Raw genomic sequence first — 13,886 nt, 5'->3', positions numbered from 1 at the left:
GCGTTGCTGACCCCTGCTGGTCAGTCGGGTCATCTGCACAGAGAGGATGCTTCCTGCTGGGCGGAGGTTAAGAATGGTGTGACTTTATTAAAATCCACTTCGTAGATTTCGGGTGTATTAGTTAAACGAAGAAACACAACTTATTGGGTGACCGTCAGCCACATATCACGTTTGCCTCGTCCTGCCCTGGACGTATACAAGGCAGAGAAGCAGCAGTTCAGGGAGGAGGGGGGGGTGGAGACACGATGGGGGTCACTAAACTGGCTGAATTGATCCGATCGGACGCCCCCGGAGCCGTTCAGCACAGAGACATCAGTGACTACGCAGGTAACTCACCTTGTCAACAAGTTTCACCCTCGACCCGTTTCTCTCGTCGTCACAATGAGCCGCTAACGTTAGCGTGGCTAAATGCTAAGCTACACATCAGCCCACATTTATAAGGGAATACAGATTTTATTATCCAGGACTGAGTGAATAAACCACTGAAGCAGTGATCACTTCATGGTGTTTGCTCCATGGTGACTTGTGGCATTTCTTTTGTGGGACTTTTAAACTTCCTGCTTTTGTGTCTTTCACTTTTGTTTAAAGAGCCTTGAGATTTTAGAGTAACAACATGAAGTGTAACAGGTTCCCACTGGAAACACAAGTACAGTCACGTGGTGGCATGTGAAGCATAGATGGATATAAAGGATGAAGATTTAATAACATCACAGTTTAAGGTGCAAAAACAAAGAGTGAAAGCTGACCCCTGAAATGATGCTTGATTCAAATAAGTGATATGTTGTAATATGTTTCCCTGAAGAAATGTGCAGTATTGTGGTTGTTTTATGTTTGCATCTTGTTGTAGACATCGTAAGACATCTGGCCTGTAGAAGTCAAAAAGAGCACCCATCCATCCATCCATGGGTAAAAGCAGGGTGCACCTTCGATCACACTGCAAACACAGAGATCATGGACACCCCAAAGCTCTGCCGAGTGTATTAACCACAGATTGCCTGAACATAATTGTCAGAGAAGTCGTTGATCATTTTGGAACCGTTGGTCAAACCCTCGCCACGACACCTCGCTCCTTTTGTTTGTGATGCTGCCACTGTTACGTCTCTACAGAAAAAACAATCGCACTGGACACCTCCATCGTCATGAACCAGTTCCGGGCTGCGGCGCCGCCTATGAGGTAAAAGACCCCTGGTGAACCACGTCTGTCTTGCTACGAACTTACATTTTTCCTCTTCTATGACTGAACAATGTTTTATTGTTTGACGCAAGAAGTCATGTCACATCTCGTGTACTAACCTACAAATGGTAAACTAATAAAAAAAGATTGATAATAGTGCGTCAGTGTCGCCATGAGCAATAAGGGCCTGTTTTTTTTTTCCTCCAGCCTCCTGATGGGATTCTTCTACCGCACGCTCACCTTCCTGGAACACGGCATAAAGCCAGTGTTTGTAATTGATGGAAGCCCCCCCGTGGAGAAGATGGCTGTCGTAAGAGGCCCTTTGTGACTGTTTCATCCTCTTCAAGCGGCAGCCTGCAGCTATGTAGCAGCTCCTCAGCCTCTCAGTTTGCTTCTTATCGCTTTCAGATAATTATCATGGAGTTATGTGTATTTAATATAATTTGCTGCATTGAAGAAAGGTTATTGCATTGAAGAAGGTTATTCAAAATAACCCCTGTTAATATATTACCGTGCGAGATGACAAAATAGACTCTTCGTAAAGAAATGTTTCATTATTTCATTGCCAAAAATATGTTACATTTGACTATTTTGCCGTTTTTATCAACACAAAGTAGCAAATAAACGGTTAAAACGCAAGCAATTGAGCTAATCGAAGCACCTTTTCTGTCTCTGCAGCTTGAGAGGCGAGCTGAGGTGGCCGGCTGGACGTCCCCCAACCGGACTGGTGCAGGTACACTCACAGTTTTAGTATTGAGTTGATTTCAGGTTCATTATACTCCACAGCTCATATTGTCTTTGGTTTCAAACTGAATCTGAGTGTTCCTTGTCTTCATTGCAGCATCATCCCAGATGAAGAGTTGCCTTCAGCTCCTGAGTCACATGGGTGTTCCCGTAATCCAGGTCCATCCTTGAATATTTCTATACGACTGTTTGACTTCTTGATTTCGATGATTGTCTTTGATTTCTGTCCAACAGGCTCCAGGGGACGCTGAGGCGCTGTGCGCCCGGCTTGTGAAGGACGGGACCGTGGACGCAGTGGCGTCGGAGGACATGGACACGCTGCCGTTTGGCGCCAATGTTCTTCTTCGTGGGCTCAATGCCAGTAGAGACAGGTGAGATCTGTGCACTTTCAGTCATTTTCAGACCATTGTTGCACTTTGTTCCATTTATATCTGTTAAAAAACGGGAATATTATTGTATGTAATTTTTTTTTTTTAACTCGTAACATTCAAAGAAAAAGTTACAAATTTCAATTGGAAACATCATGACAATAAATACCTGATCTTGTGAATTAAGACATAAAGTGAATTATTTTCAGATATTGTATTTTTGGTGGGTTTTTTTTATAAATCATAAAACGCAACACATTTAAAGTTGAAATATTTCAGCTTCCATGTAATAAATGGAAATTATATGGAAGTTTTACTGTTTGAATGCAGTTATGAAAACAAAAAACCCCCAAAAAACACCTTTGCCACTCATATTTTATCAGATCTACCAAAGAAACAGTGTCTCCAATTATGCTGACGAGATTCCTGCGGGTGCCTCAGATATTTGTGAAAGTGCTTTTGCATTGTGGTGCAGAGACAGAACTGTGAAGTGTTTTTTATTTTATTTTATCAGTATCAGATCATAGTAAAGAACCTGTCAGTAAGAAATTGGGGAAGCGCGTTGTCCATTAGTGGATAAGAGCGTGTCTAATGGATGACTCACAACGGGAGGCTGGCGTCCACTGTGTCTTGTCACACAAATACGACTATGTGGAGAATAAAGACACAATCTCAGTGGTGCTGATGGATCTCTAACTGTGTCAAGATTTTTTTTTTTACTTTGTTTGTATTTCCACAGTGAAGTGACTGAGTACTCCTTAACCAAACTGTTAGAACAACTTCAACTCAGCCATGAGGAGGTAAGACCCGTTTCTCTTTTTTTCAATCTATCTCACATACAACAATAAGTCAGTAACTGTTATTTTAACGTTGTTAAGTGCATCTCTCTGACCGTTTTCCAAGTAACCTCCAGTTTAATACTCGGCATGAGGTTCTTTTTATTGGATGTTGTACTTTTGATTTCCTCTGTGTCTACAGCAGACGCCATAATGATGACATCTCCGATAAGCTTACAACAGGTTTGCGCAAACTGGGTCCAATCTGAAGGTTTCTCCACCCAGGGGGTTAATTATTACATGTTGTTGACCTCATTATAGGACCCTTCACCCATGTGTAGTAGGAACTTCCAGCACTGTAAGGTCATTTATGCGACTTTGAATATTTTAATAACAAATATTCAAATAACTTTGAATAACACGACTGTTTATGGTCGCTTATCAGTTATTGTTATCTTGCTATTGTTTTATACATTTCAATATTCATTGCATCGTTGTCAGTTATTGTAAACCTGACTCGTCTGAGTGGTGAACTTCCTTCAGCCTTGAGTTACGATATAATGCACTTTAAATCTGACTCTGTGTGATATTACTACACGCAGACAAAATGGTATGTTTCCATTCTCTCTTTCCCCTTTCCTGTTAGCTCATTGACCTGTGCATCTTGCTGGGTTGCGACTATTGTGACAAGATACCCGGTTTGGGTCCAAAGAAAGCTCTGAGCCTGATCCAGAAGCACCGCTCCATTGAAAACGTGGTTTTGCACATCAACAGACAGGTATTATGACGTGGGGCTTTTCTGTCTTTACGCTCTTATTACTCGACGTCGTACGCTTCTACTTCTGCCACTGATATTTGTTGTCCTTTCAGACTCACCCTGTACCGCACTTCTGGAAATACAAAGAAGCAAGGAGGATTTTTTCAGACGTTTCACAAATCCCGGCTCCAGAGCTCGCCTGGACCGAGCCGGATGAAGAAGCCCTGGTGGACTTCCTCTGTCGCAGCAAACACAGCTCCAGGCACGCAGTGGCCATATAGCTGCATCTCTACTCGTGGTTCTGTTGAACTCTGAGGAACGAATATAAACCGCCGGCTTGTTTTTTTTTTTTTAAAGGGTGGAGAGGATTCGCGGGCGAATGCAGAAGTACCGCGAGATGCGGAAGAAGAGGCAAGAAGAGAGGGACAAGGACAGAGCAGCAGGACGCACCAGACAAACTCGAATGGAGGACTTCTGGAGGGTTACCAGAAAGAGAGCGCAGGTGAACACCGCCGCCAATCGTCTACCGTCCATGATTGATTTTCAAACTTGATTATTTGTTGAAAAAATGGAATTCAACTAAATAGCTTTAAAGTGACATCTTGGTCATAAAGTAAATGTAGCGATCGCCGTCCATTAAGAACCTCAGTAGGTCGCATGATGCTGAGCCCTCAATTTATAATATGGATGTTGTCGATGTGTTTGAATATTTCTTTTTTTTGTTTTTATTCCAGCCTGGAGCAGCTGCAAACTCTTCCAACAGCAATGACAAGAGACCAAAGTTGACATAAGCCTGCCACCTTCAAGAAACAAAGAATTTATTTTATTTTAACCCCCCCCCCATTTTTCTCTGAATATCATGAACCACTGTGACAGTCAATTTGTCAAATCAGTCATTTTGAATCTTGAATTTGTGCCATCATTTACACTATTTCTTCTAATGTCACTCCTACATAGTGAAGCTTTTATAAAGGCTCGCATTTTTTTTTTTTATTCTGTTAACCGTATACTCAGAATGATATTTTCTATGAGTTCGAAAATCTCACAGTTTTGGAGGTGCATGAATGTCCAATCATGGTTTTAGAGTTTCAGTAGAATGAGCTCGTCCCTCTTGGTTCTCAGCTCATTTCAAATCAATCCTACAAGATAATGACTTGACGTCTTTGTCCGTCCACGGGGGCCACTGCTCCCTCTGACAGTGGAATAATTTGAATTTGTCCAAACAGCGGCGTTCCCTGACAATGTAATTCACTGAGCAGTTTCATTTGGCCTCCAGCAGTTTCCTGTAAGCCTCGGAGTTACGAGAGCAGGAGGTGGACGTCTATGAAAGGGAACAGTGTGATCACTGTCAGAGAGGCCTCTCCCCAAGCCAAAACTGGAGACAGGGGACGTCTCATCACTCCATATTCAATGAGCACCTGTTGTGTAGAGGGTGCCAAGGCAGAGCCAACAGACTTGAATGTTAAAACCGGAACTAAAATGGTGTCATTTCTTTTTAAGAGATAGCGTGATGTTCAAATCCACATATTAAAATGTACCGTAAATGAAAAAAGTGTCAATGCAGCATTCTTTCTCTAATAAGTCTATTCATTTGCAATTGAAATCATGCTGAACTATATTTGACTGTTGTATGTTTATGTAAATGTAAATAGCTATTTTCCTATCCATACATAAATATTACTTTTACATGCTTTTTTTTTTTTTTGCTTTATTATAACCACTACACCAAAAAATAAATAAATTGCTGAATCAATTAGTGAATGCCAGCAAAGTGCTGTTTACTAATCATGAGTGAGTGTGCACACAATTATGATTCACTCATTGACTTGTCTTTTAAAGGACGTGAATTTTAAGGCAAAATATGTTCAAAACCACAACTTTAATATACTATTTAACATACCTTTGCCAAAGCCACATTTGTTTGTGGAAACCGAGTTAGCATCACTGGCATGGTAGCTCATTTCAATGCGAACTCGGTAGGTCAGATAGCAACATCACTACAATAAATAAATACATGCAGATGAGGGACATAACATTCTCGCCGACTTTGGTGGTTGCCCCGACTTTCGTTGGTAAATTCAGTAAAATCAAGCACAGTGAGATTTTATGACCTCTGCATGACAACTGCCATACAGTTATTGTTATTAGATGATTGTGCTATTTAATGAAAGGAAAATGCACAAATGTCTCAAATGTGACGGGCAGATTTCATCAAGCAAAGCTAAATCATTGTAACTCTTATGCCATAAACAAATTTTATTTTGTGAAATTGGTGGGAAGTTCCACTAAACTGCTCAAAATCGAGCAACATTTTACTGATTGTTGAGGGCGAAAACACAAAAAAATGAGCCAAAGAGATGAAGCATGATGAAAAGCACAAGAGGTATTTCCACACCGACAGGTGGCGCTACGACTGCCGGAGCTGGAGCGGGTCCCATTTTGCACCCGTAGAAGAAGTTAGTCAGTCGCCAGTCTCCCCGCTAGAATTCCCAGCAAGGTGTCTCTCCCGGACCACCGCCGTCCTCCGCGGCTCCCCCCCCCCCCCCCAGGCACCCACCCTGCCCCCGGGTCCCCCCCCCCCCCCCTCTCTCTCTCCCTCTCAGCCTTCATTCTCTCCCCTCTGCCGGTAACGGCGGCAGCGGTTTTCGGGCCATGGCGACGACCGCGAAGCGAAAGCAGGAGGAGACTCACCTAAAGATGCTCCGGGAAATGACTAGCCTGTCCGCGAATAGGAAATGCTTCGACTGCGACCAGCGCGGCCCGACCTATGTCAACATGACAGTCGGCTCCTTCGTCTGCACCACCTGCTCCGGTATCCTGTGAGTATTTCTTGTGGGGGGAGAGGAGGGGGAAAGTGCTGTTTTACCGGAGTTTTCACTCGGTACTGTTAGCTCGCGGTTCGGACCGGAACAGGTAACGTTATAGCGCGACCGTCGGTTCGAGGCCGAGGCCGCCGGGCCGGGCCGCGGTTCGGTTTTTTTCGGCTGCTGCCTGGCAGCTGGTTTTTGTTTTACCGGCGTTTTCCCGGTGTCACAAACAAATACCGTCCCGCAGAAAACATGTCGGATGAACACGGGAGAGAGTGGAAAGTTAGCACGTCCAGTCCGGGTTCACCACGGCGGCTAACCACCAAATATCCATCCACCTGGTTGGAAAGCAGCGTTTTACGGGGAAATAGTCCTCCCAGTTGAACTTTAGCTCGAACCCCCGAGTTCAGCAAACAGAAAGACACACTGTCCCGTCCAGATAAGCAGCAGCAGCAGAGTCGGACCACTCACTTGGGCAGTAGTTCAGTGACATTGAGGGCCAGTGGGGTCCTCAATGGAACCATTTGTTCTTCCCTGGAACTCTACAAAAAACCACGAAGTCATCATATACTGTGCAATAGATGGGTGTATCCTGATTAGTCATTTGGACTGGTGCAATCAACAGTACAGCATGCATCATGTCAGATTTCTTGAAAGTCATCAAAAAAAAAAAATCCAGTTAATTTAGCTTTTAAACTTGATATTTTCTATCTTGTGATTTCATTGACTGGGTTGGATTTGAGGCTATGGCTGTCGAAATGTAAAAATAATGTGCAATACCTGAATGCTTTTATTGCAAATGTGTGACATGCAGTGGAGTCTTCTTTGCGATTAAATGGTCTTATCTGCAGAAGTCCTTGTCGGAACTGTGTTGCCGAGTATGTGGGGATAAGACATTTTCTTCTTTCTAGTTTTTTTCTTTTTTTTACGTCTAAATATAATCAGTCTTGGAGTTTATGAGGGCTGATTAGCTTGGTGAAGCTATTGTTGCTCACAGTGACTATAGATAACGCTACGTAAAGATATTTTTTTGTCACCCAAATGAACTGAAGTGAGTCTATGTGGAGGAACTTGACCCCCTACATTGTAGCCAGTCATGGTGTCACATTTTTTTCCTCTGAGAATGTATTTTTCTTTATCTCATACAGGTTTAACTTGCATGTTTCCATTGCACTGTGATTTTTAAGCAAAGATAATGATTTCTGGAAGTGTCCCTGAGTCCTGGCGCTGCTTTAAGGAAAGACTACTGCTTGTTTGCGACGCTACGGTGCCAAAGTACCCAGAAATCATGTGTATCGCCATTGGGTCTTGTCGCTAGCACACAGAACCTTCTCTGGATTTCCTGAATTCATTTGAGGATAATACACAGTCGATTGTTTGGAGCTTCGATCTCTTCGCAAGGGCTGAGGCTTTAAAAACATTTTTCTAAGATTGTTCCTCTTTGAAGAATCAATGGCGATTTCCTCTCGTCTGCGCTGTCTCTCTTTCATGGTATGACTATTAATCACTGCATTCGGGTTTTATTCTTTTCTTGTGTACGACGTTCAACCTTTTCGGAAATGGGGTTGTAATGTGTAATATAACACCTGCTATAAAGCTGGACTGCATTATGTTAAGATGTATTTTGATTTTACCAATTCACATGACAGGGGCTACTATGTATTAGGAGCACATACTCTTTGGGAGTCCATGAAGATTTTCTGTGTTGAACTACAGTCAAGATTCAGTTAAACCTTAAAAAAAAATTCTGCCACAGATTTGTCTTTGTCTGGATTCCCAACATTAACAATATGGTTTTTAGCCGACTGCCTAGAATACCTTTTCACCGAGCCAAATTTGTGTTGCACTGTTAACCTGGATCACTACGTTTTCCTCGGGCCTCGTTTCACTTTTGCTCCTTTCACACAAAGACACTCTTAAGATGTTAAGATATGAGCTGATATGACCTTTTCAAATGAGTTAACTTTGCTGTACATTTGTAAGGTTGTATAATGAGACATACTCCCTCTGCATTAACCTTTTTGGTGTCACTGCCCTTTTCTAGACATTTCAGTTCTGTTTTCATGTTTTTAACAAAGCTATTTGTGTTAAAATTCAAAATTCCTTCATCAGAATGCGAGTTGTTGTTGTTGTTTTTTTTTTTTAAATGAAAAAATCCATTTGGACATGTTTTTTTTAAATCTCCATAATTACCTGTAAATACTCACTCTGGCCACTTCAATAGTCTCATTCATACACAGTTGTTTTTCCTGCATCCGGCCAAAATCAATTTGATACACGGTTCAAACTACTGGAATTTAACGTGGCCGAAAATGCTTCATCGGCAGTAAAACCTCTCTCCCCTCGTGTTTTTTCCTGCTCTGTTTGCCGGAGACGTCCCTCAGATGTCTGACAGTTGCTCCCCTGCGCGGTTTCGCTCCAAAGCCCTCCTGGAGGAGGAACGCCCGTCGGTCCGCGGGTCGGGCTTTTTGGGTTTGCTTGTTTTGTGTAACATGAACGGCGCCGGGCGGCGCGTCTGCCTCTCTTGTTCCTTCGGCTAACGTACACCTCCTCCACCCACAGGCGAGGACTCAACCCCCCACACCGAGTGAAGTCCATCTCCATGACCACGTTCACGCAGCAGGAAATCGAGTTTCTACAGAAACACAGCAACGAGGTTGGAGCCTCAGCACATGCCGCTCACGTCGTTACTTATTTTCCCGTCCTCGCTTTGTGGCTTGAATTCTGCCGAGTCAACTTATTGGCATTCTTTCCTCCTGCTTCCCGCCGTCCCCCCCACCCCCCCACCCCCTTTTTTCCTTTACTTTCCCTCACCTCTCGCCTGCCCATACGACCACCTCCCCACCCCCATCGCTCTCCCAACCTCCCACTCCTCTCATTCCTGTGCCCCCCTGTAGGTCTGTAAACACATCTGGTTGGGCCTCTATGACGACAGGACATCAGTTGTTCCAGATTTCCGAGAACCGCAGAAAGTAAAAGAGTTCCTTCAGGAAAAATATGAAAAGAAAAGATGGTAAAATTTTTTTTTAATTATTATTAATATTCTTATTGAGGTTAAAACATCTCGTATTGGTGTTTTACTGGATAGATATAAAAGTGTACACAGGTTAAGGTCGTCACAAAGCTGTAGGGGTCACCTGGAAATGCAGCCATGCTTTGGTCAGCCGTGTTACAACACATACAGTGTTGTCTAGGAGTTGTTGCTTTTGTAGTTGTGGCTCCGTTTAACCACATGATCCAGTTTGTGAGCTTGCTCTTTAAGTGTCTTCCTGCTTGTCATCCGAATTTCTGAAAACAAAGATCAAAACTCATGCATTACTGTGGAACAAGATCAAATGGAATCAATTACAGATATTTGCTCAAATTCTAGATAAGTTCATATCGTATACATAACAGACAGTCAGAACGGTCGCTTGCCGACGCCTGGTATTATCCGCTGTGCTTTACTTTTCCCCCACTAAATGCCTCTTCAGCTTGGTTTCTGTGTTTTCTCCCTGAACGTTCAGGTACGTTCCTCCAGACCAGGCGAGGGCAGTAGTGAGCGTCCAGGCCTCGGTGTCTGGTTCCTCAGCAAGCAGCACTGGCAGCACCCCGGAGGTCCAACCGCTTAAAACCCTGCAGCTCAACAAGACTCCTCTGCGCCAGGTGAGACCCGACAGCCTCCGGGCCTCGTTCCGACGGTAAAAGTGGCAAATATCCGGGCAACATTATTTAAAATCCGACTTGGTCCACTCCAGTCTCCAGGGCTGAGCCGTTCCCAGGCGCACAGAGCGGCTCAGGAGAAGAAGTTCGACTTGCTCTCCGACCTGGGGGCAGACATCTTCGCCGCTCCGCCCTCTCAGGCCGCCAGCTCCACCAACTTTGCCAACTTTGCACATTTTCCAAGCCAGTCGGGTAACGTCTCAAAACCTCGTCGTTCCCGCTCCTTGACCTGTCACGTCCCCACACATCCCCCCCCCCCCTTGCCATTGTTTTTTATTTCTACATTCACACTGTCCATTTCTCTGTGTATGGCTGCAGCACCTCAGGGCCATTCAAACACCAACTTTGCCAACTTTGAGGCGTTCGGAAACACTGCAATTCCATCCCATTTGAACACATCACCTCCTTCCAGGTCCTTTTCGTCAGGTACCACCCTCCCCCACCATCGTCTTCCCCTTCACCCGTTCCACACATCCCATCCTAAACTCACTCTTTGGTTTCTTTTTTTACCCCTACATCCTCTCGGTGCTCTTTCCGCTTCCAGTGGTCTTTTCTCCATACTTGACAGAGATGGGAACATAAAAGCATCTTTTTAATTTGAGAGGGATTATCAAGAGAGGGTCTTGGACGCCAAGCAGACATTTGCCCTTTTTTGAGTGTGGCTGTTTGTGTACAATATTGACGCTGGATGTCTGACGACGCTTTTTGACTTTCCCAAACATCTCGAAAGGAGGGGTGCCCATACCGTCGATGTCGAGTGCTGTCGCTGCCCACTCCCACGCCGGGAGCTGCTCGGAGGATCGCTACGCCGCCCTGGCCGAGCTGGACAACGAGCTCAGCTCCTCCGTCTCCTCGGCCAGCAGCGTACAGGGGTGAGAAGCTCACACACTCCCTATACGCAAAGGTTTGAATATACGGTTGAGATTAAAAAAAAAAAAAAAAAAAAAAGGCTCTTTGTAACAATTTAACGTCATGCAGGAATAAACACATTTTTCTCCCCTGGTTTGCTTTCGCAGGAACTTATTTGGACCGGTTCTCGGTTCGTCGCCGGCCCAGAATGCACCGGTGTTACCCAGCATGCAGCCTGGCTTTGGAGGTGACGACCGCAAGTTGAACACAGAATCGGAGGACGCTGATGTAATGTGGTGACATCCTGAGCTCCAAGACTCACCTTGTGAATTTGTCCTTCATCCAGCCGTGCCGTCCACCAATCCTTTCGTGGCGGCGGCCGTCCCCCCAGAGATGGCCACCAACCCTTTCCAAACCAACGGCAGAGCTCCACCTGCAGGTAATGAAATGAACTGGACATTGTGTGGACGTATTCGTGTGGCTGTGATGTAACTCCCTGTTACATTGCCATGTGGCTTTGTGATTTAGAATTGAATCCTCCTTGTGTGTGTGTTGTTGGTATGTGTGTACATTCACTGTCCACACATGCTGTGTGTGTGTGTCTCATAGCCTCGTTCGGCACTGGCTCCATGAGCATGCCCGCCGGCTTTGGGAATGCGTCTTCCTTCTGCCTCCCGACCAGTTTCAGCGGAAACTTCCAGCAGCAATTCCCCGGCCAGGCCCCAATCCCTTACTCTCAGCCGGGGGCCTATCACCCTCAGTCTAATGGTTAGTGGCCTCCCGCGCCCCTTTGTCCTCTTTTATCCTGTTGCACTTGTGCAGTACCTGCCAGGGATTTAGGGTATCTGTTTTGTTGGGTTTTTTTAGAATCTGGGCTCTTTGTACATCCTTGTCTACTTCTTCTAGCTGCCTGCAATAAAACTACAGTTAAATTCTTGCGGTTACAAAAGAAAAGCTCCTCAGTGGCAGCTACTGCACAGTAATGAAGGTTGCATTTAGGGTTAAAAGATGTTCTGGTCAAGAAACGGTAACGAAGACTGTTGACAGCTAAATGCAACCTGAGTTCACTGTCTCATGTTCATTTCTCCCCCCTTCTTCTTATAGTTGACATGCAGTTTAACAAAAAAGAAGAAAAAAAAGAAAAGGCTGTTGTTTCTTTGTCTCTTTCTGGCCTTATCTGTTCACTTTGTCAAAATAAAAAAAACTTCCGATTTCTAACTGCATGTACGAGCAATCTGAACCAGTTTTAAATCCCCTTCTCTTTGACCACACCCAGGCCCTGCATTCCCAGTGTACGGTCAGAACAAGCCTTCCATCACTCCCTTTGGGCCGCCCGGCATGTCCAATAACCCCTTCATGGTGAGCGCGCGGCGTCTTCGGGTTCGCCCATCAAATCATATCGGGAGGATGTTAACAACCCCAGATGGATGTCGCGACATTACCCGGCTGATCTCGTTGAAAGCGTCTTCATTTCAGGACATGCTTGAGGTGCTGCTATCTGTTGTTGATCGCCTGCGACTCTTTGTTTTCAGGCCGGAGCTCCCGCCGCCGGGTCGTTCCCTGCAGGGGGTTCATCCACCAACCCCTTCCTGTAGCACAGCTCCCGGTCCTCACCACCAGAGGGCAGCATGCAGCACATATTCAACGCACCTGTTATGGCAGTACATTTCTAAAAAAAACAACAACTAAAAAGACCTTTTTTTAAAAATCTTTTAAAACGTTTACAACGCTATGAAGGAGTACAAAGAACTATACTGAAGACGAAGGGACTGTTATGGGGGAAATGTACTGTTTGGACTATATACAATACACTATATGCTCTTTTTTTTTTTTTTTGTTAATGACTTAAAGCTTTGTGCATATCATCATTTGTTCTTATATACACACTAAATGAACACAAAGGGTGAGTATACACACGCCTTGAGAAAAACGAACCACTGAAAGCCGAGCTAAGGTTATCTACATTTAACATTATTAACAAGGTTTTATCCAAGTATGCCATTTGTGGCAACACAACCACGAAAATCCAGGTTTGGAACTTTAAAAGTTTTTTTTGTTTCCTTTTCTGTTTGGTATTTTATTTTAGCTTCTTGCTACTGAACCAACACCTAAGAATTAGTTTCATTAATCTGCCGTTGCATAGTGCTTTTTCTAGGAGACAGACATTGTGTGTGAACCAAAGCAACCAAAACCCATATATTTTTTACTTCAGAGGAGCATTGGCATATGAAGAAGTGAGGAAAGGTTTGAGCTGTTGGTTTTATACCAGTTACAATGTGTTTGTCTATTATGAGACCAGCAGATACCTCAGATGATTTTAGCCCTTTGTGTCGAGGCGCACATGCCTGCTTGAGCACAAATGGAAGGAATAAGTAGAAGTAAGATGGTTGACATTATAATTCTTTTATTTTCTTTCCCCTATATAAAAAGAACTTTGGTTAAAACTGTAAAGTCTTCTCTTGTAACCTCACATTTGTTGGTTGTAGGTGTCAGGCAAGCATATTTAAGATGATCACTATATTTTATGTACATGTTAAAGACAAAATGAGACTGTTAATGAATATTTACCTTTTTTAGGTTGGGTTACCTGAAATTCTACACAGTTCTCAGCATGGCTGTACGTCTCCTTTCGACATGAAATCGAGGCCCTGCAACAGCGAAAAGCATTTTAAAATCTGAACACTATAGGAGCTGTTAGTTTTGTTGTAT

At 44.1% G+C, this 13,886-nt stretch overlaps 2 protein-coding genes across 3 annotated transcripts; both read left to right on the top strand.

The window, feature by feature from the left end:
• The first annotated feature begins 83 nt into the window (after positions 1-83).
• Positions 84-5,510, top strand: LOC308135346 (putative flap endonuclease 1 homolog). Its single transcript, XM_080503273.1, has 11 exons — positions 84-327; positions 1,108-1,174; positions 1,382-1,484; positions 1,853-1,907; positions 2,016-2,077; positions 2,153-2,289; positions 3,026-3,086; positions 3,709-3,840; positions 3,933-4,081; positions 4,177-4,321; positions 4,554-5,510. Exons 1-11 carry the CDS (start codon positions 246-248, stop codon positions 4,608-4,610), a joined length of 1,050 nt encoding a protein of 349 aa, XP_080359399.1. The 5' UTR covers positions 84-245; the 3' UTR covers positions 4,611-5,510.
• Positions 5,511-6,436: 926 nt separating this feature from the next.
• On the top strand, positions 6,437-13,368 carry agfg1b (ArfGAP with FG repeats 1b). 2 transcript variants are annotated; one of them, XM_080504027.1, is made up of 12 exons: positions 6,437-6,638; positions 9,189-9,282; positions 9,524-9,639; positions 10,133-10,271; positions 10,364-10,520; positions 10,647-10,754; positions 11,059-11,200; positions 11,345-11,424; positions 11,524-11,616; positions 11,787-11,945; positions 12,454-12,536; positions 12,710-13,368. In XM_080504027.1, exons 1-12 carry the CDS (start codon positions 6,472-6,474, stop codon positions 12,770-12,772), a joined length of 1,401 nt encoding a protein of 466 aa, XP_080360153.1. In that variant the 5' UTR covers positions 6,437-6,471; the 3' UTR covers positions 12,773-13,368. The 2 variants fall into 2 exon arrangements, with proteins under 2 accessions (XP_080360153.1, XP_080360152.1); XM_080504026.1 differs by lacking the exon at positions 12,454-12,536.
• The last annotated feature ends 518 nt before the right edge of the window (positions 13,369-13,886 follow it).

The sequence above is a fragment of the Blennius ocellaris genome, assembly GCF_963422515.1.
Source record: "Blennius ocellaris genome assembly, chromosome: 10".
Taxonomy (NCBI): Eukaryota; Metazoa; Chordata; class Actinopteri; order Blenniiformes; family Blenniidae; genus Blennius; species Blennius ocellaris.
This window is presented reverse-complemented; position numbering and strand designations above follow the sequence as displayed.

Excerpts from the sequence above, each read along its gene's own strand:
- agfg1b (XM_080504026.1), top strand. The coding sequence starts at position 6,472 with ATGGCGACGACCGCGAAGCGAAAGCAGGAGGAGACTCACCTAAAGATG. Across the intron at positions 10,521-10,646 it reads ACATTTTCCAAGCCAGTCGG|CACCTCAGGGCCATTCAAAC; the intron begins GTAACGTCTCAA and ends GTATGGCTGCAG. Across the intron at positions 10,755-11,058 it reads TTCCAGGTCCTTTTCGTCAG|GAGGGGTGCCCATACCGTCG; the intron begins GTACCACCCTCC and ends ACATCTCGAAAG.
- LOC308135346 (XM_080503273.1), top strand. The coding sequence starts at position 246 with ATGGGGGTCACTAAACTGGCTGAATTGATCCGATCGGACGCCCCCGGA. Across the intron at positions 3,841-3,932 it reads TTTTGCACATCAACAGACAG|ACTCACCCTGTACCGCACTT; the intron begins GTATTATGACGT and ends TTGTCCTTTCAG. Across the intron at positions 4,322-4,553 it reads TTACCAGAAAGAGAGCGCAG|CCTGGAGCAGCTGCAAACTC; the intron begins GTGAACACCGCC and ends TTTTTATTCCAG.